Source organism: Eurosta solidaginis, chromosome 5 (genome assembly GCF_040869045.1).
Source record: "Eurosta solidaginis isolate ZX-2024a chromosome 5, ASM4086904v1, whole genome shotgun sequence".
Lineage (NCBI taxonomy): Eukaryota > Metazoa > Arthropoda > Insecta > Diptera > Tephritidae > Eurosta > Eurosta solidaginis.
The window spans coordinates 117,242,372-117,269,488 of record NC_090323.1 but is presented as its reverse complement, the minus strand read 5'-3'; the positions used below and the strand labels follow the sequence as shown (position 1 = coordinate 117,269,488).

At 35.9% G+C, this 27,117-nt stretch overlaps 1 protein-coding gene and 1 pseudogene across 5 annotated transcripts in view; one reads left to right on the top strand and one right to left on the bottom strand.

Moving 5' to 3' along the window:
• The window catches only part of Rint1 (RAD50 interactor 1), a 466,626-nt gene that overhangs the window by 322,993 nt on the left and 116,516 nt on the right, over nucleotides 1-27,117 (top strand). For all 5 annotated transcript variants that reach the window (XM_067791696.1, XM_067791698.1, XM_067791694.1 and 2 more), the window contains 2 exons: nucleotides 8,250-8,815; nucleotides 8,875-9,101. In XM_067791696.1, the coding sequence (XP_067647797.1) occupies nucleotides 8,250-8,815; nucleotides 8,875-9,101 (793 nt within the window). The remainder of the gene's footprint in view (nucleotides 1-8,249; nucleotides 8,816-8,874; nucleotides 9,102-27,117) is intronic.
• LOC137252845 (DNA-directed RNA polymerase II subunit RPB1-like) lies at nucleotides 15,227-25,244 on the bottom strand (annotated as a pseudogene).

The window sequence follows — 27,117 nt, the reverse complement described above, 5'->3', positions numbered from 1 at the left end:
TTTAATATTTCCTCTTTTAAGAAATGTGCCGTATGCCTCTTTTTCAGTTGTATCATACTAATAGTGTTTATCACAATTTTAAAATCTTTGATGTATTGAATATTTATACCCAGTATACTTTTTCCCATAACATTTTTTAAACATAACATTTTCTTGGAAAAGTTTTGTTTCAAAATATTTTTTATGTTATCTGAGATAAGGTTCACGTGTTCAACGATATTTTTAGAATTCAAATTTAAGTTAAACTTTTTTTCATAGGGTGCAATCATTTGCTTAAAATATAGTTCGTCGTCGAAAATTCGAAAGGGTGTGTTTTTTACAGTTACCAGTCCAACGCAACATTTTATAAACTCGGTTTTATTTAATTTTACACGATTTGAGTCCTTACTTGCACTTGTGGATGGTTCCACTTCACCAAAGCTATGTTTATGTATGTTCTCGTAGTGTCTTTTAATGTTTCCTAAAATATGCCCTTTAAGCTCTTTTTCGCATAAAAGGCATTTTGACAAATTGGTATCTTTATTAAAGGCCACAAGTTTTGCCTTGTCAATATTCGACGTTTTCCCTATTTTTTTTTTTCATTAATATAATACTAATAAGATTAAAAACAATCTACCACGTATATATAACTTTTTTTCGACTGATTAAACTCAACTTTTGCAGTCGCACCGTAGGAAGAACAATCGCGATTGCTCAAAAATTCGATTTCTCACGATAAATGCTAAGTTCAAGGAACGTTCGTTAAAATACTTTTCGTAGTTGAGAGACCGCAGGCAATAATTTTGTGTATACACATCGAAAACGAACGAGCGTACAAAGCGATCGATCGCGGCGGAAAGGCTGCTGTGAAAAGTTGTTTATCTAGTCTCTCAAAAACGAAAAAGGTATACATATATTGTTTTGCAATCGTTCGTCCTTATAAGTATTTATCGCGAGAAATCGCGAACGTAAAATGAGATAATACGAGAAAATCATGTTTTTGAGCAATCGCGATCGAATTTTTGCGCACCCTGTTAGAAACTTTAGATATTGTTTATTCACTAGAAAGATTTAAAACCGAATTAAAGGGAATTGCATTCGTCATAGTTACTGATTGCAGTGCTCTCGCTCATGCAATGGATAAGAAGCAAATAAACCAACGTATTGCCAGATGGGTGTTTGATTTCGAAAACTTTAACTTTAAAATAAGGCATCGTAGTGGCTGTTCAATGGGCCATGTCGATGCTTTAAGCCGATGCCATCTACTTAGTCAGCTCTGAAGAGGTAAATAATACCGACTTAAATATACAGATCACTCAAAATAGAGATAATATGATAAAAACGTTAAGGGAGAGATTAGAGAATGGCCCAGTGCAGCACTACGAGCTTAAAGATGTCCTTGTTTTTAAATCCTATCCAAAGTCCGATTAATGCATTAAAAATGGGGCATATGAGCGTGGACAAGGCAGTATATGAGTTGAAAAAGAATTACTGGTTTTCAAAGCTTAGAAAAAAGGTCGAAAGCTACATACGAAATTGTGTTAAGTGCATAGTATTCTCACCGGGGGCCCGATCTATCGAGCATAGCTTGTATAACATTCCTAGAACACCAGTTCCTTTCGATGCAGTACACATAGACCACTTTGGACCACCTCCCTCAATTCGCACAGTTAGGAAACACATTTTAGTAGTTCTAGACAGTTTCACGAAGTTTACTAAATTATGTGCAGTAAAAAGCACAAGTACGAAAGAGGTTTGCGCATCTTTGCAAAGGTACTTCGATAGCTATAGTCGACCCCAGCGTATCATAAGTGATCGGGGAACATGCATCACGTCTAAAGAATTTTCAGAGTTTCTAACTAATAATAATGTGCAGCATGTGAAGGTTGCAGGTGCTTTGCCACAGGCGAACGGACAGGCGGAGAGGGTGAACAGAGTGTTAAAGGCAATGCTCGGATTGGATGAGCAAACAGGTTCAGGTGGAGTATGCTATTAATAATTCTGTTCACTCGTCAACCAAAGAATCACCGAGTACGTTATTGTTTGGAGTGGAACAGAGGGTACAATCATCGATGAACTGACAGAACTCTTACAAGAAAAGGAGGGTGCAACTGAACCACCAGACCTAGGGAAAATTTGATTAAAAGCATTACAATCTATTGAAAAGTGTCAGGAGTATAGTCAAAAGTATTTTCTAAAACATAGCATCCCAGCGAAATTTTTCAAGGTGGGGGATTACGTAGTCATGAAAAATGTAGACACCACTACGGGGACTAATAAAAAATGTATCCCCAAGTACAAGGGTCCCTATGAAATAAGCAAAACATAGCCAAACGGTCGATACGTTCTGAAGGACATAGAAAATTTCCAGGTCACGCAAATACCTTATAATGGTGTGGTTGAATCGAATCGTTTACGTAGGTGGATAACACCAGAGGCCTTGTCGGATCCTCTAACTGAGAGAGAAGTGCCAAAAGATACCCGGTCGAGTCGATCGGAATGTCAGGAAGGCCGAGCTGTAAACACTGCTTTACCTAAGTCATGCCAAGTAGGGTAGGCCTAAATGCAAGCTTGCCACAGTCAGTACGTTCAACCGCTGTCAACCATATATGTTTTAAGAACTGCAGCTAACTTAAGATCCTGTATACACTTTGAAAAAGACGCAACACGTCGTATCGAAAATAAATTAAATCGATTGCCATCCAAATATACTTTTACAGTATTTACAGAGTAATACTACTTAGGATGATAGCTTCACTTCCGACTGAAGCGATCCTCTAAGTTGTCATTATCATCATAGTCAGTTGTCTAACCAAAGGTTGTTATATCCCAAATAAATTTATTAACATATGTCCATGTACATTAGATTGAAACTTCTTTTTATTTCCTTATGATTACGTCTAGGATATTTCGTATAAAATTTAAAGTTTTGCATAGTGAGCCATATTTTTATTACTAACAATGGAAATTCCAAACACATTTGTTTGCCTATCATACATTAATTTTTTCGACATGGTTGGATATTTTCCAAGAATATATATATATTTATATATATATATATATACATTTTAAAAGTCTATAACAGCGGTCGAATGCTAATACGTGCCCTAAAAGACTTAGATTGACCTCATTATTAATAATCCAAAGGCGGAAAACAAAAATTTTGAGTCGTGCAAAATATATTAACGAAGAAAAATGCTTATATATGATAAAGCTCTCTAAATGGGACGAAGAACACTCATATAGTGGCGATGATATGAAACCTATATTACTAAAATAAAGCGAACAATATGATAAACTTTGATTACAAAACAATCAGTGCATAGCCATAACTTAATCCAAAATAGCGGATATATTAATTTTAGATACAAAACAAAATTAGCTTTACTTAAGGATGAAACCATTATTATTTTATATAATGAGTGTAATAATGCGCATGTGTACATACTTACCTGAAAATATGTTTGAATCAACGCTCATATACTATTCGTCCTATATGTTGCATGTATATATTCGCCTCGATAAGCGCTTACAATTTACTATTGCATCCTAAAATGTACTTGTATGCATGCAACAAACCAAAATTTTAAAAAATCAAAAATAATCATTACTTTTGATTATTTTTGATTTTTTTCTGATTTTTATTTTTTTTTTGATTATTTCTGATTATTTCAATAATCGGAAAAAATCATAGGCTTTTTTGATTATTTTTTTAATCAATTGAAAAGTAATCATTAAAAATAGAAAATAATGGCTAATCATTACTATTAGTAATCATTATTTAACAGGTCTGCTATGGAGTTCCTGTTTGGTGGAAAACCACACAAAAACAACCTTCCTCAAAAAATTTGAGGGGGTATGCAGGCTATCAGTGCTTAGCATTACGGGAACCCTGAAAACAACCCCGACGGCTGCACTGTATGCCATTCTGCACATTCCACCTGTAGACCTGGTAGCAAAGCACATAGCGTTAACAACTGCAACCGGGCTCAGGGCTTCGGGGCAGCTTGAGCGCCGACCATACGGCCATAGTAGTATAGCGTCATCAATTACAGGATGAACAGACTACCTGATTCCCTATCTGCGCTTCGAGGGAGGTCTTAAAGCCATAATAGAGGTGGATGGTTGGCACAAGGGTGCTCAGATGACGGACGAGGCGATACATGTGTACACAGATGGTTTCAAAGTAATGGACAGAGTAGGGTCTGCGGTATAGTGTGCTGATCCGGAAATAAACAGATCCTACAAGCTGCCAGATCACTGTAGCGTTTTCCAAACGGAAGTATCAGCAACCAAAGGAGTATAAACACTGAAAGATAAAAAGCTTAAACTACAGTCGTGTTAACTTTTATATTGGCAGCCAAGCAGCAATTAAGGTAATAATCTCGCATAGCACAGCATCTTAAAGTGTGTTAGAATGTAAGCAGTCTCTGGAAAGAATCGAGACAAGGAGAAGCATACATCTATATTGGGTCCCAGGGCATATAGGAATAGTTGGGAATGGAAAAGCAGATGAACTACCTAAAAAGGGCGCATCTCTTGAAACTTGCTCCGTTGACGTCCCAATTAGATTCGGCGAGATTAAGAGAAGACGAAAGGTGCACATGATCGACCAAGCGGGAAAGGCATGGGTTCAAGCGCGGGCTGTAAAGTGTCGAAGATTGTGTGTAGGTCTTCCAACCTTAGACTAAAAAAGTTGCTTCTATCATTAAAAAGAGAGGACTGTATACGTGACGGGTATTTTGACTGAACACTGCCTTCTGGCGTCACATACCTTTAAATTAGGCTTGTTCAGTAATAGCAGATGTAGGAAGTGCGGGTTGGAGGAGGAAACGATCGAGCACGTTTTGTGCTCGTGCCCTGCTATTAGGAGTGATACAACTGCCAATTCTAGAAGCAGCAAGTAGCTTAAGTCCTAGAAAGCTTCTAGTATTTGCCATTTTATAACATAGGTCCTGGTTTTTGCTCGTTTGGTCGTTAAAATAAACTTCTGGTAACACTACCGACTCATTCAGTATATGTAAGGTCCTCATGGGCCGGCCAGTTCAACCTAACGTAACCTAACCTGGTAGCTATAGTTCTGAAGAATCCCATTTGTATTATCTCTTTCAATAAAACTTGGTAAGTGAAATATTATTGATGCAAAACTATTTTTCGAGATATAGCTAATTGTTCTACTCTACGACCCTTTTAAACATCTTTTATATAAATGTGGGCGTGGTCCTTAACCGATCCCGTGCATTTTTACTAGAAATATTTCCTGCAATAAAGAAAGTATGTTTTGCCAATTTTATTACAATACATGCAGATTCGGCAGACGTTGTTATGACCTAAATTTGGCCTATCTGCATACATTTTAAAAAGCTTTTTCGTCTATCTCTGCCCTCCCCCCTTTTCACTTTTTCCTAATCCTTTTATTCACTCCGTCTTTTTTGCTTCATCTATCTCCATCTTCGTCTCATTCTATCTCTTTCTCAGTCTCCTCTCTTCTCTCAAGTTCATCTCATGCTTCTTCATCCCTTACTGCCTGTCCCAGAGGCTGGTATATATTTTCTTCCAGTCCCACTCCGAGTCTCAGTCCCAGTCCTAGTCCTAATCCCAGCCCCAGTCCATCTCTGGTCTACTTCCCGGAAAAAAGGATCGTCAATACTAATATAGGCAAATTTATTTACCAAATTTCAGGCAAATCGAATAGGACGTATGTAAATAGCTATGTGGGTTCGGCTTCGCATGCATATTTATCAGTTTTGCCAGGTTGATGCGAATAAATCTAACATCACAATAAAAATTACTTTAAAGCTCTCAGCAACAGCCTTCATTTGATATCCATATTACCCACACATTCTAGGGGTATCCGGGTCTACGTTTTGGCCTATTTCTAGAGCCCCTAGTCACCCAGCAACTAGCAACAGCTCTGTACTAAAGCACTCAACAGCTTTCATTTAATATCCATATTGTATAAACACGGCCCCCGTTTCGGCCTATATCTCGAGACCCTGTACGTCGATCGCAGCCATCGCGTGAGCTATACGCAACTTGTGTGAAAGTTTGAACAAAGTCGACCGACGCATCTCTTCAAACACCGACTACCAACTAACACACATTTTATCATTTCTTTTTATATATATTTTTATTTTTCACACTTCACTATAATATTAAAACGACATGCAGATTTTCGTTGCTTTTGAAATTCGGCTGAAAAATTGCACATGGAACAACTAAAGAGTCTCCTGAATTAAAAAAAATGTCATAGTACGTCTAAATCGCTGGCCCACTCAGAAACCCCGCGCACGGGGCTAATCCCCCCCCCCCTTCCTCCCTCTCGTCGGGCCTGGTGATTGCTATACTTGATATCATTCGCTATAATATTTTTATTGATAAACACGTTGTTGAATTAAACACTAACCAATTACACGGAAGTATATCCGCACCACCTGAAGATATGAGTGGCGGTGCGTATACGTAACATTTTATTATTACGTATAAACATATACAAAATTTGCAATAAAATAATATTGCCACTATAAACTGATATATAACCTATCCTATATTTCAAGTTAGATCAAACTGCACACGAGGTGCAAGACAAATTCAAAATCGTTTCAGTAGTTTAGGAGTCCATCGCGGACAAACAATGTGACACGTGATTTTTATATATAAAGATGTTACTTTTTCTTCGAGTTATGGCTCCCGAAACATAGAAAATTGCTTAGTCAAACAAAGGTTGTGCCACGCCTATTTTCAAAAATTTTATAATTTGCTAAATTTTTTGTTATAATTCCATTTAGACACGATTGATATTAAGCTCTTTTTCTCAAAGGAATAGCTTATTATGGTCGTCTACGACCCTTTTAAAAGTGTTCTATATGAATATGGGTATGGTCCTTCCATGGTCATCCATTTTTTCTATAAATGTTTCCTGCTATAAGAGGAATATGTGTACTCAATCATATTACGATCGGTTAATAGTCGTAAAAGGGGCGGTGCCACGTCCATTTACAGAAATTTGAATTTGTTCATATTTCTTGTTATAATCCTACTTGTTATAATTCCATTTCTTGTTATAACTCCATTGATATAAGGCTCTTTTTGCAAAGATATAGCTTATTTTATTCATCCGTGACCCTTTTAAAAATCTTTTATATAAAAGTGGGTGTGGTCCTTAACCGATTTCGTTAATTTTTCTTCGAAGCATTCTTTATAGTAAAGGCAACGTCTCTACCGAATTTCGTTGATAGGTTTAACGGTTTTTGAGTTAATAATAGTTGTAAAATTTATTTCATCACAAGTGGGCGCTGCCCCGCCCATTTTTAACCTTTATATTTTTATTTCTCATACATATTTTTACCATTTCCATGTAAACATTTTAAAAATAAAATTCAGCAAGAAATTTGTATAAGGAAACATTTTTCGCAGATTTTTGTCCAATTAATTAAATCATACTTGAGCTTGCATTTTATACAAATACAAAGTACATATTGGAAGCATCCACAATTGACTCTTTTTACAGCGTTTGCCTGGATTAGATATCAAGAAACAGGTATTTTGGTATTCTTGAAGATCAAGTGGATATGAAAGTGGTACTAATTTTTTAGATGGTTGCGCATCTCAATTGAAAAATAGATACAATATTTTTATCACTTGCCATGCTCCTCAGGATTTTGGACAAGTGATATGGAATTTTCTTGCTACAGGCGATGCTAAAAGCGCTGTAGACTGTAAAAGGAACGTTATGGACAGCCATTAAAGCTATAAAATGTCTTATGAAAACACATCTATTTGCAAAAAACAAATTTAATAAGATCAACTTTTTTAAGCATCAAAGACGACATAGATCGTAAGAGTTCTTTTTATTAAACGAAGGTGGGAACGAGTTAAAATGGTAACCTTTAAAAAAAAAATAAAAACCAAACGGCTGATGGGGTCTCCGTATATGCTTCCTCTTCATATTAATCGGAGTTTGAAAAAATTTCATTGAAAAATATAGTATAGGAGTACTGTGATGATGGCGCATAAATAAATGAAACGCTATTTTTTCAGTTTTATAATGTACATATAGCTGAAGTCAATTGAAAGTTAGTTCATCCAAATTTTCTAGTTTTCATACTAGGAACTCTGAAAACAAGTAAATATTTATAAAAATCAACATGTGTATTAATGATTTTTCAAGGTCGCGGGCTCCAATCTAGCTCAAGGCCTAACAATAATTTTCTTATCATTATTATTGTTATGATAAATTTTTTCTTAAATTGAATTTTCGTTTGTTGTAGTTTGTGCAGAAAAAATGGATATTATACTGCGTGGCGAAAATCCTTGGATGCTCATCGGTCAAAACTTGTATGATAACGAGTTAAAAATTCCAAAGTGCGCTGATCAATTCATGCGGTTGCTTGAAGCTATAAAAGAAAGATATAATATACTAATTCAACCAGGCCATCAATTACAATTTCTTTCACTCCAGTCAGATCTGATAGAAAACTTTCGGCGTCGCCTGGTACAACTTCACAGCTGTGGAGAAGTTGATAGTATACACGTTTTAAATGCTATCAATTATTTGACTTTAGTATTAAGTGAATGGGGTGAAAATGTACATTACTTACATTTACATGTTGCCTTAGTTGGACCAATATCAAACGAAATTCACTCAGTGTTTGATCATCCCGTCAGGGAATTGAAGATATGGGCCCAGGACCTTATTGAACGATTGGCCACGAAAGCAGTAAATGAAATTAAAGCAAAGTCAATGTTTTACAGACATGACTGCTGGTCCACCATGCCCGATCATAACAGTAAAGAGCCATTCATTTTATCTCCCAGCGCCGGTGAGATGTTCCAGGTAAGCCATAAATTATTGAAAGAGGTTGGAGAACCCATGCATGTCTTTTTTTTCTACAGATAATGTTAACAGCACTTCATAACCTGGAGCGTGAACTATCGTTAAATCTTTTTTACTTAACGCTTCGAATAATTGCCAGTCAAATAGATGAGTTTCTCTTTGAAAGTCTTGTTATGAATAACAAATTCACACCAGGAGGTGCGGCACAATTTAGCTATGACATGTCACGGAATCTTTTTGCTCTGTTTGGACAATATTCTCAACGACCTGAATTGCTGTTTAAAAGGTATTTATTAGAATGAAATTTGACGATGATTTTAAAAATAAGATCCAATATTTTATGTTAAACAATTTATTTACGCTGATTTGGGAAAAGCTTTTAACGTATGTACGTATGTGGTGAAATTTCAGCTATTAGCTAAAAGCTTAAAATTGTCATCGACTTTTTTCATATTTGCATTTTTATTATTTTTGGCCTCAGGCCTGCGTGTTTTATGGAAGCAACCATTGTATTGAAAAAGTACGATTGTATTCATCCGTATATACGTGAAAATAAAAAATATATTGGATCACCCGATTCTTAAAGTTACTATCGTGGTCTCATCTTACGTCTCTTCCTATCATCCGCTGAAATTAGCCGGTCTTTGCACCGCCATATCGGGCTTCCTGTCAGGAGGTTGACGGATAAGATTCCACACTTGTTTTGAACACAATGATGGCAAAAAAATCTTATAGAAACTTCAGATTTGAGTAAAATGACACGACCTACAGAACACCCAATAATACTGCTAGGCGAAACACATTCCTTCGGTTTCAATGAAGAACTATGATGTATAGCTTAAAATCGTGCGTCCAAGAAAAAACTACTAAAAACGAGGAAAATACATAGCTATTAAAGAGGAAAACTAAGGCAGTGGTTTGTCGCCATAGAAAACTTTCCTCAATCTAGTAATTTTATTAAGAATGGGAAAATTTGTATTAAAAAAATGTAAAAAACAACTTGTATAACTGTCATGGCAGTGGGTTTCAAGTCCAGGTGCTCAACATCTCGATCGAGTACCCTACCCACTGAGCTAACTCGCACCTATAAATAAGTCGATACATATCAAAACTGGCCAAGTTCATAGATAAAAACTTTTTTCAAAATGTTGGTGCATTATATACATGTTGACCAAACCAATAGTTTGAAACAAGAAAATGTTCCTTAATGATGGCAATAAAATTAAAAAAAAAAACCCTTTTAATCGTTGTAATTTTTTCAATGTTGACTTAGGCTGGGTGCGAGTTATCCTAAATGTTAGGTACCTAAACTAATATTCCACTGGAACATTCCAGCACCTACAATTTAGACAAAAAGCTGTCTCGGCAAGTTCTTTTGACAATCTAAATTGTGTTTTCATGCTTGGAAAATAATAAAATTATTGTATTTGTAATGTACATGTATTTGTAATGTGCATGCTTCAAATAGACATGGGCCATGAAGGACCCACGCTAAGTATTTCCTGGATGGAAATACTTGAAAATGCATCGACTCTAATAATAGGGCCGTTTTCGCCGAGAGTCGTGAATCACATCCATGGGCAATATAATATAACGACTAGGCTGATCCTACCTTAATAATTAATCCTACGAAATACATCATCTCTGCACATGAACAGAATAATAATCAATTGGCAACCGTTACCCATGGTCAGCAACAAAAGAGCAGTTTAGATTTGAACACGCGCCTTGAACAACGTCGGTTCGGCAACGGGCAAAGAAATCATTCTAATACTCATTTCACTTTTCATTAAATTAATCCATTTAATCAATTTCACATAAACACACATATTTTCATATATTTAACTTTAATCTTTAATAAACATGAATTGTTAGTTATAATGTGCTAATGTGCATAAATCGGCAGTGGTTTTATTTAATCGGAATCCTGAAAATCCTGACAATCCGAAAAAGCTTGAATAAAGACTTCCAGTTCAAAAGTGAGATGCTCCGCATTCATAGTGACAGTGTGCATTATATTGAAATATAATAGAAAAAATATATGTGTGTGTGTAAAATAACGAATGCTTGAGAAAATTCGTTCTGAAATATTCGTAATTGAAAGACGTTGCACGTTTGATTGTGCGACATTAAGTATCTGCTTTATTGAATAAATTATTGTCTTTTATACTAATTTACGTAACCTATACATTCATAAATATCTTAATACTAATAACTAAAAATAAGTACATAGGAAATGGGTTATGCATACATGTACGTTTGTATACAGTCTTTGTATACATGTAGTTTTGTATGCATAACTCAATACATGTAGTTTTGTACAATTTGCAGCGTCAGCAGATCAGTTTGAATATTTTGGTATTTTCCCACAATTAGTTGAATGTTTGTATGTATATTACAATGGGTTGTGCGTTTATATGTATAATTTATTAACTGTGATATGTTTCTCATATTCGGCATTCCGTGCCGTCTGGGTTAGTTCAATAATTGTAATATGATTATTACTAAAATATATTTGAATTTGTTATGCGTAAAGCCGCAAGTATGTTACAGTAGGTGTGGCATATAATGATACAATACAGTGTGTGACGTATAATGCTACACCATCCACCTTAGAAAAAAAAGTGTTATATAATTGTTTTGTGAACAATTGTATAAGACTTTTTGTCATATTTTCAATTATTTTGATATTTTATTGTTATTTGATATTGTAGTGAAAGAGGTTGTTTGCTTTGCTTTTGATCTGTTGACCTTGCTATTTTTATTGTTATAATTATTGTTTACGTATATTTTTTGTTTTGTATAAGTCCATTTTTTTTCAACATTTTAGACTTTTAGATATAGAAATTTTTTTTTTTTTTTTTAATTTTACTTATTTTTCCAAAATTTTTAAATGTAATAATTATTTTTCATATAAAGAATTTTAAAATTTGTTTTGCACAGCCGGTCTTTAAGAGCGTCGACTCACTTAAAAATCGGCATGTTCCTACAAATCGAGTAAATTGGAATATTTATTTTTATATTATTTCCAAGAGAAATTAATTCCTTAATAATAATTGCTATTATTATTAATTTCTAAATTATTTTTATAGTTCCTACCATTATTTATTCTACCATTACTTATTAATTTATGCAAATCAGTTTCCTATAGAAATAATTTTTATTATTTATTTACCTAAGGTTAGAGAAGAAGAAACCTTGCTATTAATATTTTCTAATCTATTGGGGATTTTGAAATAAGACTATTTCTTACTACTATTCAACTCTATTTAGCGTAAAAATATTTCCTATTACTATTTTATCGGAGTTTTCCTAAGATTATGATTTCTATAAACGTTGTTTTTATGGCTGAAACACTTCATATTTATATACATATTTTTAACACCTTTTCATTGTTATATTATTTTATTAGGGTTACATTTATTTATTCGGAAAATTTTGTAGCTGTAGCTGGTGGAAGAGCGAGGTAATTTGTATTTGTTGTAGTAGTTTAGCTGGTTAATGGAAAGAAGGTGCAGTGGATGCAAAATTATTCTATCTTTTAATTTATTTTTCTTATTTTTCCAGCAATTTATTTGATCTTATTTGTCATGCGATTTCTGCGGCGGCCACCAGGACAGAATCGTCATAACTTTTATGAAGAGTTAATTTTTATTTTTATACCGGAAGGTTTTAATAGAAAGTTAGATATTTTTGTTTTATAAAATTTTTTTTTTCAGGTGCTACCTAACATTTGGAATTGTTGTGGAACACTTTCCTCATCATTCGCATTATTTCTTCCACCCTGGTAGTGGGGTTTATAATGTCCTCAATTGTGGGTTCCCGTTCCATACCTATTGTCTTCCAAAATTTCTTTAAACTCTCTAGTTCTTTGGGTAGGTCCCTAGTGTGTCGGGTATTTTCATCCCACAAATAGAGAGGAAGGTCTGAGGAGTTTCTTTGCATTTTAATAGTAATGGACAGAGTAATTTAAATTTTTAAATTTTATTAAAATGTTCTATGGGATTTCTCTAGAGGTTATAGAAGTGTCCTAAATATTCCAATTTACTTTTCTTTTACTTTTAAAGTAAATTTTCATATTGTATTTTTTTTTTTTTTTTTTCAAAAGAAATTGTTTCTACATACTTTTTTTCAAAATTAAATAGTGCAGTTTTTCTATATATTTTAAAGGAAATTTGTTCAATGTTTAAAAAAAGAATTTTCAATTAATTTTATTTCCTACTTAAAGAGAGAAAAAAAAATCCTAAGCAAAAACTTTCGTTTTTGCTAATGGTTTAGCGTCCCTGAGGCCGCTCAATTGATTCTAAAAATGTATACTTAAATATTTATAACTCCTTGTCGGTCTGGATGTAGTTTGCCGTTAATTTGCTGTTGCTGAAGATTTCCAACATTTATTCCACCTCTTTTGCTTATATTTGATCCGTCATTTTTATTCCAGCTTGCTTACGTTTTTATTTGATCCGTTCTCCTTATTGCCTTTTTATTCCACTTCGCTTATGCGTTTACTTGATCAGTCATCCTTCGATTCTGATTTGCTCCAATTTTCATAACTGATGATTTTGGTTTTAATTTGTTCAGCTCCTGATGATGTTAGCAAAAAATTTTTTGAATCCTCTTTGTAGCGTAAAATATCTTCTTTCTTTGTATCTTGTTACGTTCAGGACTACTTTAGTTTGGCAGGATCTTTAGTCCTTTCTTTTCAAATTCTTGGCAGTTAGTGAGCTGTTTGTGAGATGGCAGGATCTCTGTCCAGGCAAGATCTAGCGAATTTTGCTTATGAGAAAATTTTCAGCTAAGTTAAGATCAAGCTGGCAGGATCTTCTCCAGTCAGAACGTTTTAGCAGTTGTGCTGATTTTTGTTCTGAGCTGGCAGGATCGCCATGAAATATTCGTAATTGAAAGACGTTGCACGTTTGATTGTGCGACATTAAGGGCCGATTTCACCAACTCGACTAAGGCTAAAACTTAGTTGCAACTTAAGTTAGCCCAGATTTGCGGCTTAGTTTTTTTTCGGTTTCACCAACTTAGTTACTAAAACCATTTGACATATAACAACCCTATCAGCTGTTTTATACATAGTAGTATTTTTGGCTACGTTTTAATTACACGCCACCCACTGAATTTGAAGTATTGTCAGTTACGGTGTCAGTTGGTTTTGGTAATTTTTTAATTTCTTTAAAAATAAAATTGCAATATGTCGCGGAAATGCACTTTTAATGCATCTGAAACCAACAGATTATTGGAAATTTGTGGTAAATATGCGGGAATAATCGAAGGAAAGAAAACCGATTGCATCAGCGTGAAAGATAAAGACGATGCTTGGGAGAAAATTGCGCAGGAGTTCAACGCAAGTAACGAAATTTATCGTGAAAGCAAAGAACTAAAAAAAAAATATAAAAATATTAAATTTGCTGCAAAAAACAAGGCAGCTGAAGAGCGTAGGGCGGTTTATGGAACTGGCGGCGGTCCTGCTACACCGCAGACTTTAGTCAGGTGTGGAGGAGAGGATGTTGTCCATGTTAAATGGCAAAGAGATGGAGGGTATTCCGAATACTGCCGATTCAGATGCCCTTAATGAAGATATTTATGGTAAATTGCCTAAAATTTTTATGTAGTTGTTTGAGTACTGATTTAGACTTTTCCAGCGGTTAAAAACGAGGAACTTCCACAGCCGAATATAGAAACGCCTGTACCCGGTCCTGCCACACTGCGGAAGAAGACGAGCACACCACTGTGGACACCTCAAAAACAGTGTGACAAAAATGCCAAAGTCACGTCCTGGGAGCATTTGGCTTCAATTAAAAGTAAATGGACAGAAGCCAAATTGCAGGCAGAGGTTTCTTTGGCGAAGAAGGAAGAAGAGAGGGTGGAGCTTCAAATGAAGTTTATGCGTGAGAGGCATGAGCTCGATATTCTCCAATGCAGGGAGCGGCAAGCGGTTGAAATGGAGATATTAAATTTTAAATTAGAAAAAGTTAAATTAGAACTTAAAAAATTAAATAACGCGTAAAATTCGCGCCATCACGTTAATTATACTTGCTTTTTTATTTTAAATTGGTGAATTGAGTTTAGTTAGGTTGCAGATGCTCAATGTAGGAAAAGCTCACTTGGAAATCATGAAAGGTTCGTTGTGATATCATTAAAGACCACAGTTAAAACTTGAAGTTCGAAACTTTAAAGCATAAAATGAGATAGAGTAGTTTAACTATTTTACCTTTATATTAAAAGTCCAACGACATGGACAACTATTGGAGACGACCCGTCATAACTTAACAAAATAATTAACTTCAAATATCAAATCAATTTAAAAAATTAAAAAAATGCCTTTTAGATAATTTAATGATGTAAAAACAAAAATCAATTAGCAATAACATAAAGAGATCTCATAGATGTAATTTAAGATACTATTTCTTAACTGCTATATGTACGTTTACGATCCAATTCAATACGTAATAGCCATGGTGAAATGCGTGTTGGGTCAAAATCGGGCATTTCATAGTAAACATTCACGAATTCTTGATCGTCTGAAATCGCAGTTCGCTGTGGATCGGGATCATAGTAAATGGCCGTGTTAGTTGTTACTTTACGCAATGTGGTGTGTTTAAACGGCACAGCACATTCTTTGCTTTCTCAGCATATCGTGCAGCACCGCCTCTGAAGAAAACAGTTAGTGAGGAAGCCTTTAGTTTATTTTGAAATGTTACGTTCATCGATGATACACCAGCAAAATGGAAAGTGTTGAGTGTCATCTACAATACAAATAAAAAATAAGTAAGACAAATATTTATCAACACACCATAATTACGCACTTGTGTAGCAGGTTCACCCAAACTATGTGCAGCTAAAGCGCCCACCATTTCACCAGGATTCGCTTGTGCTTGCTGAAAACGTGTTTCAATCTCTCCAATCAACCATTCAAACGCTTCAGTCGATAAACGAAACTCTTCTGCTACATATTTCGTGCAGAGCGTCGAACGTACCAAACATTGAAACAGTAGCGTAGCATTCTCATTAGCCTGTTTTGCCAAACGATCATTACCGACCACAATAACACAACGTTGTAATAAATCATGCACGCCATTAATAACGCACAAAGGCGACAGATCGGTTGGTATGCGTTTGTTAATATGCAAGATTTTCGGTACATTCCAAATCATGCGTTGCAAATTACACGGTAATACGACCTACTCAATTAAAATAAGTTATAACATAAGTTTTTGCTTAATTAAAAAGTAAACAATGTGTTTTACCTTCGAATCCCTATTGGGGAAAATTTCACGCAGCGCTTCACGATCGCGACACAATTGATCCCATTCAATTTCCAATTCGGGCAATGCATTACCGCTTTCGCTCAACTCTTTTACAACATCATCTGTAAAAACTTTATGCATATAACGTTCATTTGACCAATCAAATTTGAATCTTTTTTAATGCTTTATTCGATAGCTTAACGGTAGTAGATTTTGAAATTCTATTGTTTCACTAGCCAAACCATCTTCGCCATAACGCAACTGAATCAGTTGACCTACAGAGTTACGTACTGTGCCATCATAGTTAACCATAACAGACTCCATAGCCTTAATTAAACGACGTTTAACCAGTTTCAGCAGTTTTACAGCAGTATCGATAAGACCTTCACGACCACCCATAGCGTGAAAATAGAATTCTGATGGCGTCAAACCTGCAAGGTAATGAATTTTCTACGAAACCATGTGACTCAGGACCGTAATCGTAATGGAATGTGACAAAGTACGTTTGCGAAAACCATATTGTATACGTTTACCCTCAACGTTCTATTGACCCACACAAGCAATAACCTGTGAGATATTAATATTGGAACCTTTAGAATCCGACACCACCACAGCCTTTAAATTATTATACCCGGTAGGCGATTTCTTAGGAGAACCACCAGTTTTGTCACGAGCATATTTTGGTATACGATTGACTTGATTTTCGAAAGTTTGACGCAAAGTATTACCTGTAAGTGAAAAATAAGTTTAAGAGATAAAAAGAAAATGTATTGCACGTGAGATAACGCACCAGGTGTTGGTCCAACTCCGTGTTGTATACCGTTAATGATATCATCTTTGGCTTTCTTAATTGCCATCTGCATTATAAGTTTGAGGATCACCAATTGTATCACCGATGTCGATACTGTGACCTTCCAATAACAACCAATTGTTAATAACAGCCTGAATATTACCGTAGAAACGGCCAGCAATTTTAATTTATATGTACATATATTCATCACCATCAAAATCAGCATTATATGGTGATGTGCATGACAAATTCATACGGAATGTTGACCAAGGCAGCACTTTGATACGATGTCTCATCATACTCATTTTATAAGAAGATGTCAACTGAGTAGGACGTGTTTTGTGCGCTCTTAATAATTGTAAATTCTTTCTAACAATTTGCCAATTTTTTTTTTTCTGTTTTTGCGTTGTCTACGTGCGTGTGTGTTGCCTACAGTTTGTAGTGTTAATTCGTTTGAACTATATTACTTGTCTTGTGTTTACTGCTGCTTTGAATAAGAGCTAAAAAGCTAATAAGAAAACGAAAAAACAATCAAATAGATAAATTGAAAAAAATACAGCAACAATGGCGCGCAAAAATCCACCAAGAGGAACGGCTTCCCCTCCTAAAACCCCCCTTACACCATCATCAGCGGTATTTGACAAAAAATTGGATGCTCTACGAATCTCGATTGTTAAAGAGTTGACTGCTGTAATGGAGCAAACAGAAGAGCGTGTTATGCAGAAAATAGGTGAGTTGGCTGCTGAAACATCAAATTTGAAAATATCCATGACTGCAATAGAAAGGAGAGTGACTGCAGTTGAAAATGCGTGCTCTGATGTGCTCTTTATGCGTAACGAGCTAATTGCAGCTCAGGCCCAGCTCAATGCACTCGAAAGCAGCGCTGCTGCCACTGACTTCATCATTACTGGCATACCTCAAGCTGCGAATGAGAGCTTGCCTGAGCTCTTAATGCAGATTTGTCGGGCGGTTGAGCACAAAACGCCACCTTTAAGAGATGCATTTCGACTGCGAAACGGAGGAATCAACAAAACTCAGCAAAAGACCACTACCATTGTAATAAAGTTGTTTTCAGCGCCTGACCGTAACCAATTGCTAAAGGCTGTCGCTGTGTTTTGCAAATCTAAAGAGAGATCGCTTGCGCTCTCTGATCTTGATTTGCCTGGGTACGGGTCAGTGTATATACATGAAAGTTTGCCAAAGAACTTGAGGGAGGTAATGACTCATGCATCGGCACTGAGACGGCAGAAGCAGTTAGCGTCGGTATTTTCTATCCGTGGCAAAATTTTTGTTAGGCATAAACAAGGGGAAGAATCGAAGCTGGTAAATAGCAAAGCTGAAGTCAATGCAATTATTGGAAGAGGAGCGCTGATATAGTCGTAACATATTATTTACGTACATTTGTTTGTTTTAGCAATGTTTTGTTCTTTGTATATGTATTTCAGATACAATGTTAACCTCGCTATAGTTTTCTCTTTTCGCCTTACTCCCTTAATTCTATACCTATCGATTTCTCTTACTATGAGTTTAAAACTAAATATTAATTTTTATTTGTTTAATTATATCTTCCCACTTTTCTCTCGTTTTCTATATAATGTAACTCGTTTTTGCATGCAATTGCATATGCGTTGCAGTTTTTGTGCATTTAGCATTTTTTGTGTTGTCTCCTTCTCCAACATATGGTACTAAGCCCCTGTGAGAAATCTGCCTTTAGCATTAGCGAATGCCACAAGACTTTAATAAATATTTTATGCAAGCAATCGGTTGGACTTAGCGCAGTGCACTTTAATGCTCGAAGTATGAACGGTGAAAAATTGGATTATGTTAGGGATATATTTTCGGAATCAGATGTTGATGTTATCTGTGTCTCAGAAACCTGGTTTTCCTCTGACTTATCTGACGCCTACTATAGTATCCCTAACTATAGACTAACACGTGTAGATCGATTAGCTAGAAGGGGAGGGGGGGTTGCAATATATTGCAAGGCCTCCTTAAAGATTAATGTATTATCAGTGTCTAAAAATAGTGAGACAGAGTTTATTATAGCTGAAATTTCTGATAACATAAATAAAGTGCTAGTATCCTGTGTATATAACCCAAATAGATGTTACTTGTTAGATTCCTTTTTTGCTGAATTATCTTCGTTTTTAATAGACTTCGAGCGTTTTGTTATTTGTGGTGACTTCAATGTTAATTTACTCTTAAATGACTCATATGTAAATAAACTACTTGACCATATTTCAACTGCTGGCCTTACTATAGTCAACAAACATGTACCAACACGATACGCACATAATTCGACTCCAAGCTTGTTGGACCTAATTATTACGTCAAGTCGTGACCATATTACAAAATTTGACCAAATCAGCTTTATTTCTGACCATGATTTAATTTTTTGTTCACTAGATGTTACGTTCAATCGTCCTGTTGACACTGTTACCACTGTTTATCGTGATTTTAGGGCTGTTAATGTGGATGCTTTGTTTGGTGATTTGTGCAATGTTGATTGGTCTTTGTGTTGGTTTATTATTACTGTGGACGGCAAACTTGAATTTCTAAATGAAAACCTGTGTAAGCTGTATGACAAGCATGTCCCTTTACGTAGAGCTCGGGCTGATATCAATTCTGTTCCTTGGTATAACTTTAAAGTCAGGTCTGCTATAAGAGAACGAAATAGACTTTACGCGAAATGGAAGAGGAGACAAACTGAGTCTGCTTGGTCTTTATATAAAATCGCCCGAAACAAAGCCACCGTTATCATAAGAAAATCGAAGCAGATGTATTGCAATTATAAATTAAACCCGTTACTTCCGTCAAAAGATTTATGGCGAAACTTGAGGAGTCTTAACGTACATGGGAAGTGTCAAAAGGACTGTCAAGTCGACCCAGATATCCTAAACGATTATTTTATTAGGTCAAGTGAGTGTCGGGACAGTCATATACCTCTGGACATTATAAGACATTTTGAGCCAGTGATTAAATTTGAATTTAAAGCAGTATCAGAATTAGAAGTATGTAAAACAATTTTGAACATCAAATCTAATGCTATTGGGGATGATGGTATCTCTTTGAAGTTCATCAAACTCGTTCTGCCATTCATTTTAGGAACTCTCACACATATTATTAATCATTGCTTCACAACTTCTTGTTTCCCTGGGGAGTGGAAGAAGGCGTTAATTATTCCTGTCGCCAAAACATATAATGCTCTTGAGCCTTGCAATTATAGGCCAATTAGCATCTTAGCTGCATTTGCTAAAGTGTGTGAGTCCTTGATGGCGGGTCAAATTTCAGCTTATGTTAAGGAGAACAACCTGTTGAGTCCAGTGCAATCTGGATTCAGACCTAAGCATAGTTGCTCTACTGCAATGATCAAAATACTTGACGACATAAGAACTAGTTTTGACAAAAGTGACCTAACCCTTTTGTGCCTCCTTGACTTTTCTAAGGCCTTTGACTCAGTGCAGCACAACCTCCTTTGCAAAAAACTCGAATTCTACTTCGGGTTCTCCACTACATCTGTTGAGCTTATGGCCAGTTACCTGGAGGGAAGAACCCAGAAGGTAGTTTGCAAAAACTCTGCATCCAAATCTCGTGTTGTCCCTACTGGTGTGCCACAAGGCTCTGTGCTTGGTCCTCTTCTGTTTAGTCTTTTTGTCAATGATGTTTTCTCAGTGTGTCAGCACGTAAATGTCCACGCATATGCTGATGACATCCAGTTATACCTATCTAGTCGTGTTGGCCTTGTCGAAGATTTATGTTATAAAATAAATAGTGACTTGTCTGCAATCTGGAAATGGGCTTGTGAAAACTGTCTATGCTTAAATGCTGAAAAGTCATATGTGTTGCCCATAAGTAGTAGCGTTGTACATGTTGAAGATATCCCAAAGCTCCTTGTTGGAAATAGTGCCCTCTCGTTTACTGAAAAGATTCGAAATTTGGGTTTTGTGATAAACTCCAAGTTGACCTGTATTGACCACGTTAATAAAATCCTAAGTAGTGTTTATTCTATTTTGCGCCGTTTAAGAGCTTCTGCTTCTTTTACACCTTTGGAGACCAGGAAAAAGTTAGCTATACAATTGATTGTGCCACACATAACATACTCCGGGCTTGTCTACAGTCAATTAGATTCTGCTTCGAGCCATAAAATTGATGTTGCATTTAATAATATAACGCGTTATGTCTATGGCCTGAAAAAGTATGACCACATCTCCACATGGAGGTGCAAATTTCTAGGATGCAGTATTTTTGATTATATTGCTGCACGAAACTGTATATTTATGTTCAAACTTATTGAATTCAAAACACCAAATTATCTTTATGAAAAACTAAAATTTTCCAAGTCTTCTAGACACCGCAAGCTAATAATACCACGATATTTATATTTGTCCTCATCGAGGCTGTTTTTTGTTAATGCTGTAAGGCTCTGGAACTCCATTCCTGACTCTCTCAAGGCTGATATGGGTAGGAGCAACTACGGGAAGCTAATTCATAGTTACTTCAATTCAGTGTGATTAATGTGGTTACAACATAATTTCATCTATATTCTATTCTTTCTTTCTTAATAAACTTAAGCACTTTCATGTTCTTATCAAACGTGTATTCTAGGTTAAGTATTAAAGTTGTTATAACAACTTCAATTTTATATTATTTATTTTGTTTTAAAACTTGCTGATGTACTTAAAAAGACTTTGTCTTACAGATACAACCACTATGTCAAATAAATAAATAAATAAATAAAATAAATAAATAAAAAATATAGTTTAGGTTGACGATTGAAAATAACTAAATCATCATCGCGTAAATGTCTTTCGACTTTATAGCCACATTGTAAATGCAAATCTGAAGGTTAAGGATGGAAACGCAAATCTATACGCTTACCATAATCACGTAAAATATATTTAGCGAAAGGATATTTACTAACTTTTGCATGCGATCGATATTGAATGGTGTAACCAATTCTGAAAATGTTAAATTTTGTGCAATTGAACGTGGCACACCGACTTGATCGATACGCAAATTTGGATCTGGTGTTATGTCAGTACGTGCTGAGAAATCGTTTACCCATCAAATTACCACGTATACGCCCTTCCTTACCCTTCAAACGTGCTTTAATCGCTTTTAGTAGCTTTTAGTAGACATATGTACCTGCCATGAAAGAACTGAGTTCACGTGGTAGCGTTGGTGTTTTCCAGTTAGCTTAATTAGAATGGATCTGTGATGAAATAATACAATTTATTTTAAAAAGAAAATACAGAAATGTATTTCTACTTACGTTCTCATTTAGGAATATCAAAGGCTTTTATTGACTTTAAGGGTGTTTTCATTATCGAGCTGCTGCTGTTTGTGATTGGCCGCAATGCCATCGAATATAGTGTTGTTATCAATCGGTTGCTGGAAGTTTTTTAGTTTTTGAAATGTTGGCGCGTAGTACTAAATTTGGTTCGGTAAGCCTTATGCTGCAAAATATCGATATCACCCTGACGGGTTACATTTCGATGCAGAATTTTCTCTTCCACTAAATATGTTCGCTCATGACCATAGGTGACTACCATTGAAAATATGTATTAAAAATTTTGTTTCGCATTAAAGGATATATGAATATGCTAGGCAAGCAAAATATACTTTAATATTGCCTTATTATTGTGAAGTTATAGCCGAGCAAAATATGTATCAATTATTGTTCTTCTGGTATGGTCATTTCGAGATCGCCCTTCATTTGAGCGATTTGGCGGGACTGTTAAAACATTAATTACAGCATCGTTAACTTCAGGTGAAAGTTGTGGTGCGGATTTATCATTAAAGCGAATGCAAACATTATGCAATACTGCTGTTCCTACAACGATGTAAGGAACTCTAGTGACTTTCATTCGAATTCCCATTGATAGCACAGGAAATCTACGTTTCCACACACCATATGAGCGCTCGACGCAATTACGTGTTCTGATATGCGACTCATTATACAAATTTTCTGCTCTATTTGTACAATTTGAAAGAGGTGTCAACACGACGCTCTATCAGCAACAATTAGGCCATTCTGGAACTCCCTATTTTCAAGCCGATAGGAAATGCGCGAATTCCGAAAAATTCTTGAATCATGCACAGATCCTGGCCATCGAGCTACAATATCCAATATATTCATTTTGCTGTCGCATATTGTCTGCACATTAAAAGAAAAAAACCCTTTTCTATTTCTTAAGACTTCACCATCATCACCACCTGTATATAAATTAATGTTGTTGTTGTAGCAGTGCTTCGCCCCATCCAATAGGTGCGACCGATCACAAATTGTCATCAATGTCCTCTAACGGGAGTCCAAGGAAACTTGCTGTTTCAACAGGGGTGGACCCTAATGAGAGGGTTGTTAAAGGCGTTGGTTCCAAGAGGGGAGCAGAAGACGGGAGCGGGTGCTGATGCTCGGCATTGCATGAGTGGAAGCGGCCGTATGAGCTGGTGACGCCGTGGGGCGTCGCTTGTTGAGCAGCAGAGCTGCTGGAAGGTAGTGAGGGGCGCTGAGGCGTAGACTACGGGGCGCCCTTAGGATTCGATACCTTCCCGGAGCAGGAGAGTATGGCCCAGTCCCGATGCAGGTAACAATCTATATGAGGGGTCGACTGCTAATACGCGTCCAAAAATATCGAAAGAGGTGTCAAACGACGCGTCTTGACATCAGTATTAATAATTCGAAGGCGGAAAATAAAAATTTTAACTCGGTCAAAAAATATTAACGAAAAACCGAAAAATGACCCGCTGTTCCCTCCGAAACCGGGGGTGAGATCCATCGTATTTTTGCGCAGAACACCTATGCCATGAAAAGCTCTCAGTGAAAACTCATCTGCCTCGCAGATGCCGTTCGGGGTCGGCATAAAACAAGTAGGTCCCGTCCCGCCAATTTTTAGGAAAAACTAAAAAGGAGCACGATGCAAAAGATGACCCTCTGCAACTAAAAACGTGAGTCTTCTATAAGATACAGTTTCACTTTTTGTTGTGAAAAACAGAAAAAAATCATTTCAGTTGAAATAATTATTAATTATTAACTTTTCTCTTAAGCTATTATTTATGATAACTTCACACAAAAAAATTTAGTGCAGTGTTAATACTTTTCAGAGCAAAATCAAAACTAAAAAACAAGTAAGAAGGTCTCAGTTCGGGTGAAACCAAACATTACATACCCAGCTGTGCAATTGAAAAGCTGAAGTAGGAGTGGCTTTCAGGCACTTTTGTTCATTTGCAAAGCAAATATAATATCTCTAACGGCTTTTGATTTACGGCTTTTTAAACTTCCAAATTTTCTTCTTCTAAATGTGGGTTTTGCCATGCCCATATACCAATCTTTTTGAGAATTTATGTTTTGCGTCATAAAACAAATCCACCTAGCAAATTTCACTACCTTGTTATTGAATTATCTCATTGTTTCCATTTTTATAAATTTTAAATTTTGAACAAGTGGGCGTGGTTATTGTCCGAGGTTATCGTCCGCGCAAAACACTTATGTTCACAATTTTTTTGTGGGTACGACAACATTACAACAACCAGATGAAGATCGCCAACTTCAACTGCAAATATCTGCGAACTGAGATAACATTTTTATTTTCCGCCTTCGGATTATTATTTTCGAGATTAATACGCATCTTTTGATACCTCTCTCGATATTTTTGGTAGCGTATTAGCAGTCGACCCCTCAACTAGATTTTTACTCCGCTGCAAGGATCTGCTGGGAGGATGACAATTTGTGGGAGGGGCGCAACAGATTAAATGGGATTACACTGAAATGACAGCCGGACAGAACCGGCTGCCTTGGGAAGCGTTTATAAATTAATACAGAGATATTGACGCATATTCACCTGGGGAATTGATTTTAACATGGGTGCAGTCCATTGCCCCAATTACATGCGGAAAATTTGCCTTTTCTTTAAAAGCAGCCTGTGTTTCCAAGCGCTCCTGTTCCGTTTCAGGAAATTTTACAAAATCTGGTCGCAAGGATGCTAGATGGTAGGAAACTAGCGTAATTGCACGTGAGGCACTTGCTTTTGAAACTCCGGAAAGGTCTGCCACAATTTGCTGTAAAGATCCTGAAGCATAGAACCGGAGTGCGATGAAAAACATTTGATGTGGCTCCATTGCGTTGTTGCTGTAAACGAAGAAGTAATTTAGGGCAACATTTATAAAATATGATGTAAACTTACCGTGCTCCAAGATAAATTTTGTCTTTTATTAAAGAAAAAACAAACCAAGCAGCATCTTTGCACATACGAAATCGTTCGCGAAAGTCAACATCGTCATAATGTAGAAAAAAGTCAGGACGCTCTTTAATTTTTCTGTTTCGTCGCAGCACGATTACCTGCAGAGCTTCAAAGTCGCAATCGCTTTCGCCAGAATCTCGAAGATCCATTAAATTTTTTATAAATTTTCCACCGATAATAAAATAAAATAAGCCACTTCAAAGAAATTGCAGATGTAAACAATAGCGGGGTTGCTATATTTGCATAATGAAATAAGTATAAATAGTGCCATTTAATTCGACTCAAATTTTGTACTACAGCAACACTGTTGAAAGTCGAGAATAAGCCAGCTGACATGTAGGCTAATTTGCGACTTAGTTAAGCATTGGTGGTGAAACAGAAAAATTAAAAAATATGACTTAACTAAGTTAAGTCGAGTTGGTGAAACCGGGCCTAAGTCTCTGCTTTACTGAATAAATTATTGTCTTTTATACTAATTTACTTAACCTATACATTCACAAATATCTTAATACTAATAACTAAAAATAAGTACATAGGAAATGGGTTATGCATACATGTACGTTTGTATACAGTCTTTGTATACATGTAGTTTTGTATGCATAACTCCATACATGTAGTTTTGTACAATTTGCAGCGTCAGCAGATCAGTTTGGTATTTTCCCACAATTAGTTGAATGTTTGTATGTATATTACAATGGGTTGTGTGTTTATATGTATAATTTATTAACTGTGATATGTGTCTCATATTCGGCATTCCGTGCCGTCTGGGTTAGTTCAATAATTGTAATATGATTATTACTAAAATATATTTGAATTTGTTATGCGTAAAGCCGCAAGTATGTTACAGTAGGTGTGGCATATAATGATACAATACAGTGTGTGACGTATAATGCTACAGTTCGTTTCAGTAAGATTGCATCGGAATTCTTGCAGCATTCTAACAAGTGTAGACATGTTCAAAGTTTGTACATAAGACACAAACCAAAAGTTGGTGTACATATGTTTTGTTGTGTTTGCTTAAGAGCGTAGGAATGGATGAGCGTCGGTAAAGCATCGTCGATAAAGCTGCATCAACGGAAAGTATTTGAATTGCATACGATATTGTCGTGTTTTTGCGTGTTGTAGAGCGGTGCTACAAATCATAAGTTGCAAGCAAAGAAACAACTAAAATCCGTTTGTGTTCAAATTGCATGTTATAATTGTTGTTGTGTTGCCTGTCGCGAGTACGAATGGACGATCGCTTGGCGCTACATAAAAAGTAAGACAGAGCAAGTGAATTTTGCTGGTTGATTTCAAATTGCGTGTTGTAGTTGTTGCCCAAAATTTGTTGCCTATCACGCGTACGAATGGTCGAGCGGTTTGCGGGAGAAAAAGGCCAAAGCAAGAGAACAGAAAGTAATGTAAATTATATGCATACGATTTTTTTTACTCTGCGGTCTCCGTGTAGATCGTGCGAGTAACGAGTATACCGGAAGAAAACAAAACAAAACGCGCATCAGCTAAACTGTCAATTTAGTTCGTTTAAAGAATACGACAAAGTTCGTGAATATTATTGCTGTAATAATTTTTTCAAAGTGTCGATCTCGCGTACACAACCACTCGTGTGTATGAAATTATAAGTAGACAAAAAGAGACAACGTGTCGTAAAACTGAAACGAAAGGACTTTTGAAGCAAAACTAATTAGAATACTCGTTTCAACAAGAAGTAAAAAAATAGCAAAATTAAAATAAAAGTGTCAGCGTTGAAAGTAGATGAGCTGAGAGAACAGCTGCGTGATAATGATCTTTCAACTACGGGTACAAAAGCTGAACTAGTGTTACGATTGTGTGAGACCTTAGGAAGTGATGAAATCCAAATCGAGAATCCTGAATCAAATTTACAAACGCAAGTAAATGATTTAAAAGCAATGATGGAAACTATTACGATGCCGAAAATACAAAGTTTGATTCCAAATCAACTGACAAATGCACAAGTAGTGAGTGGTAGTGGCTCTATTGTAAATAAAGTGCGTATATTTACCT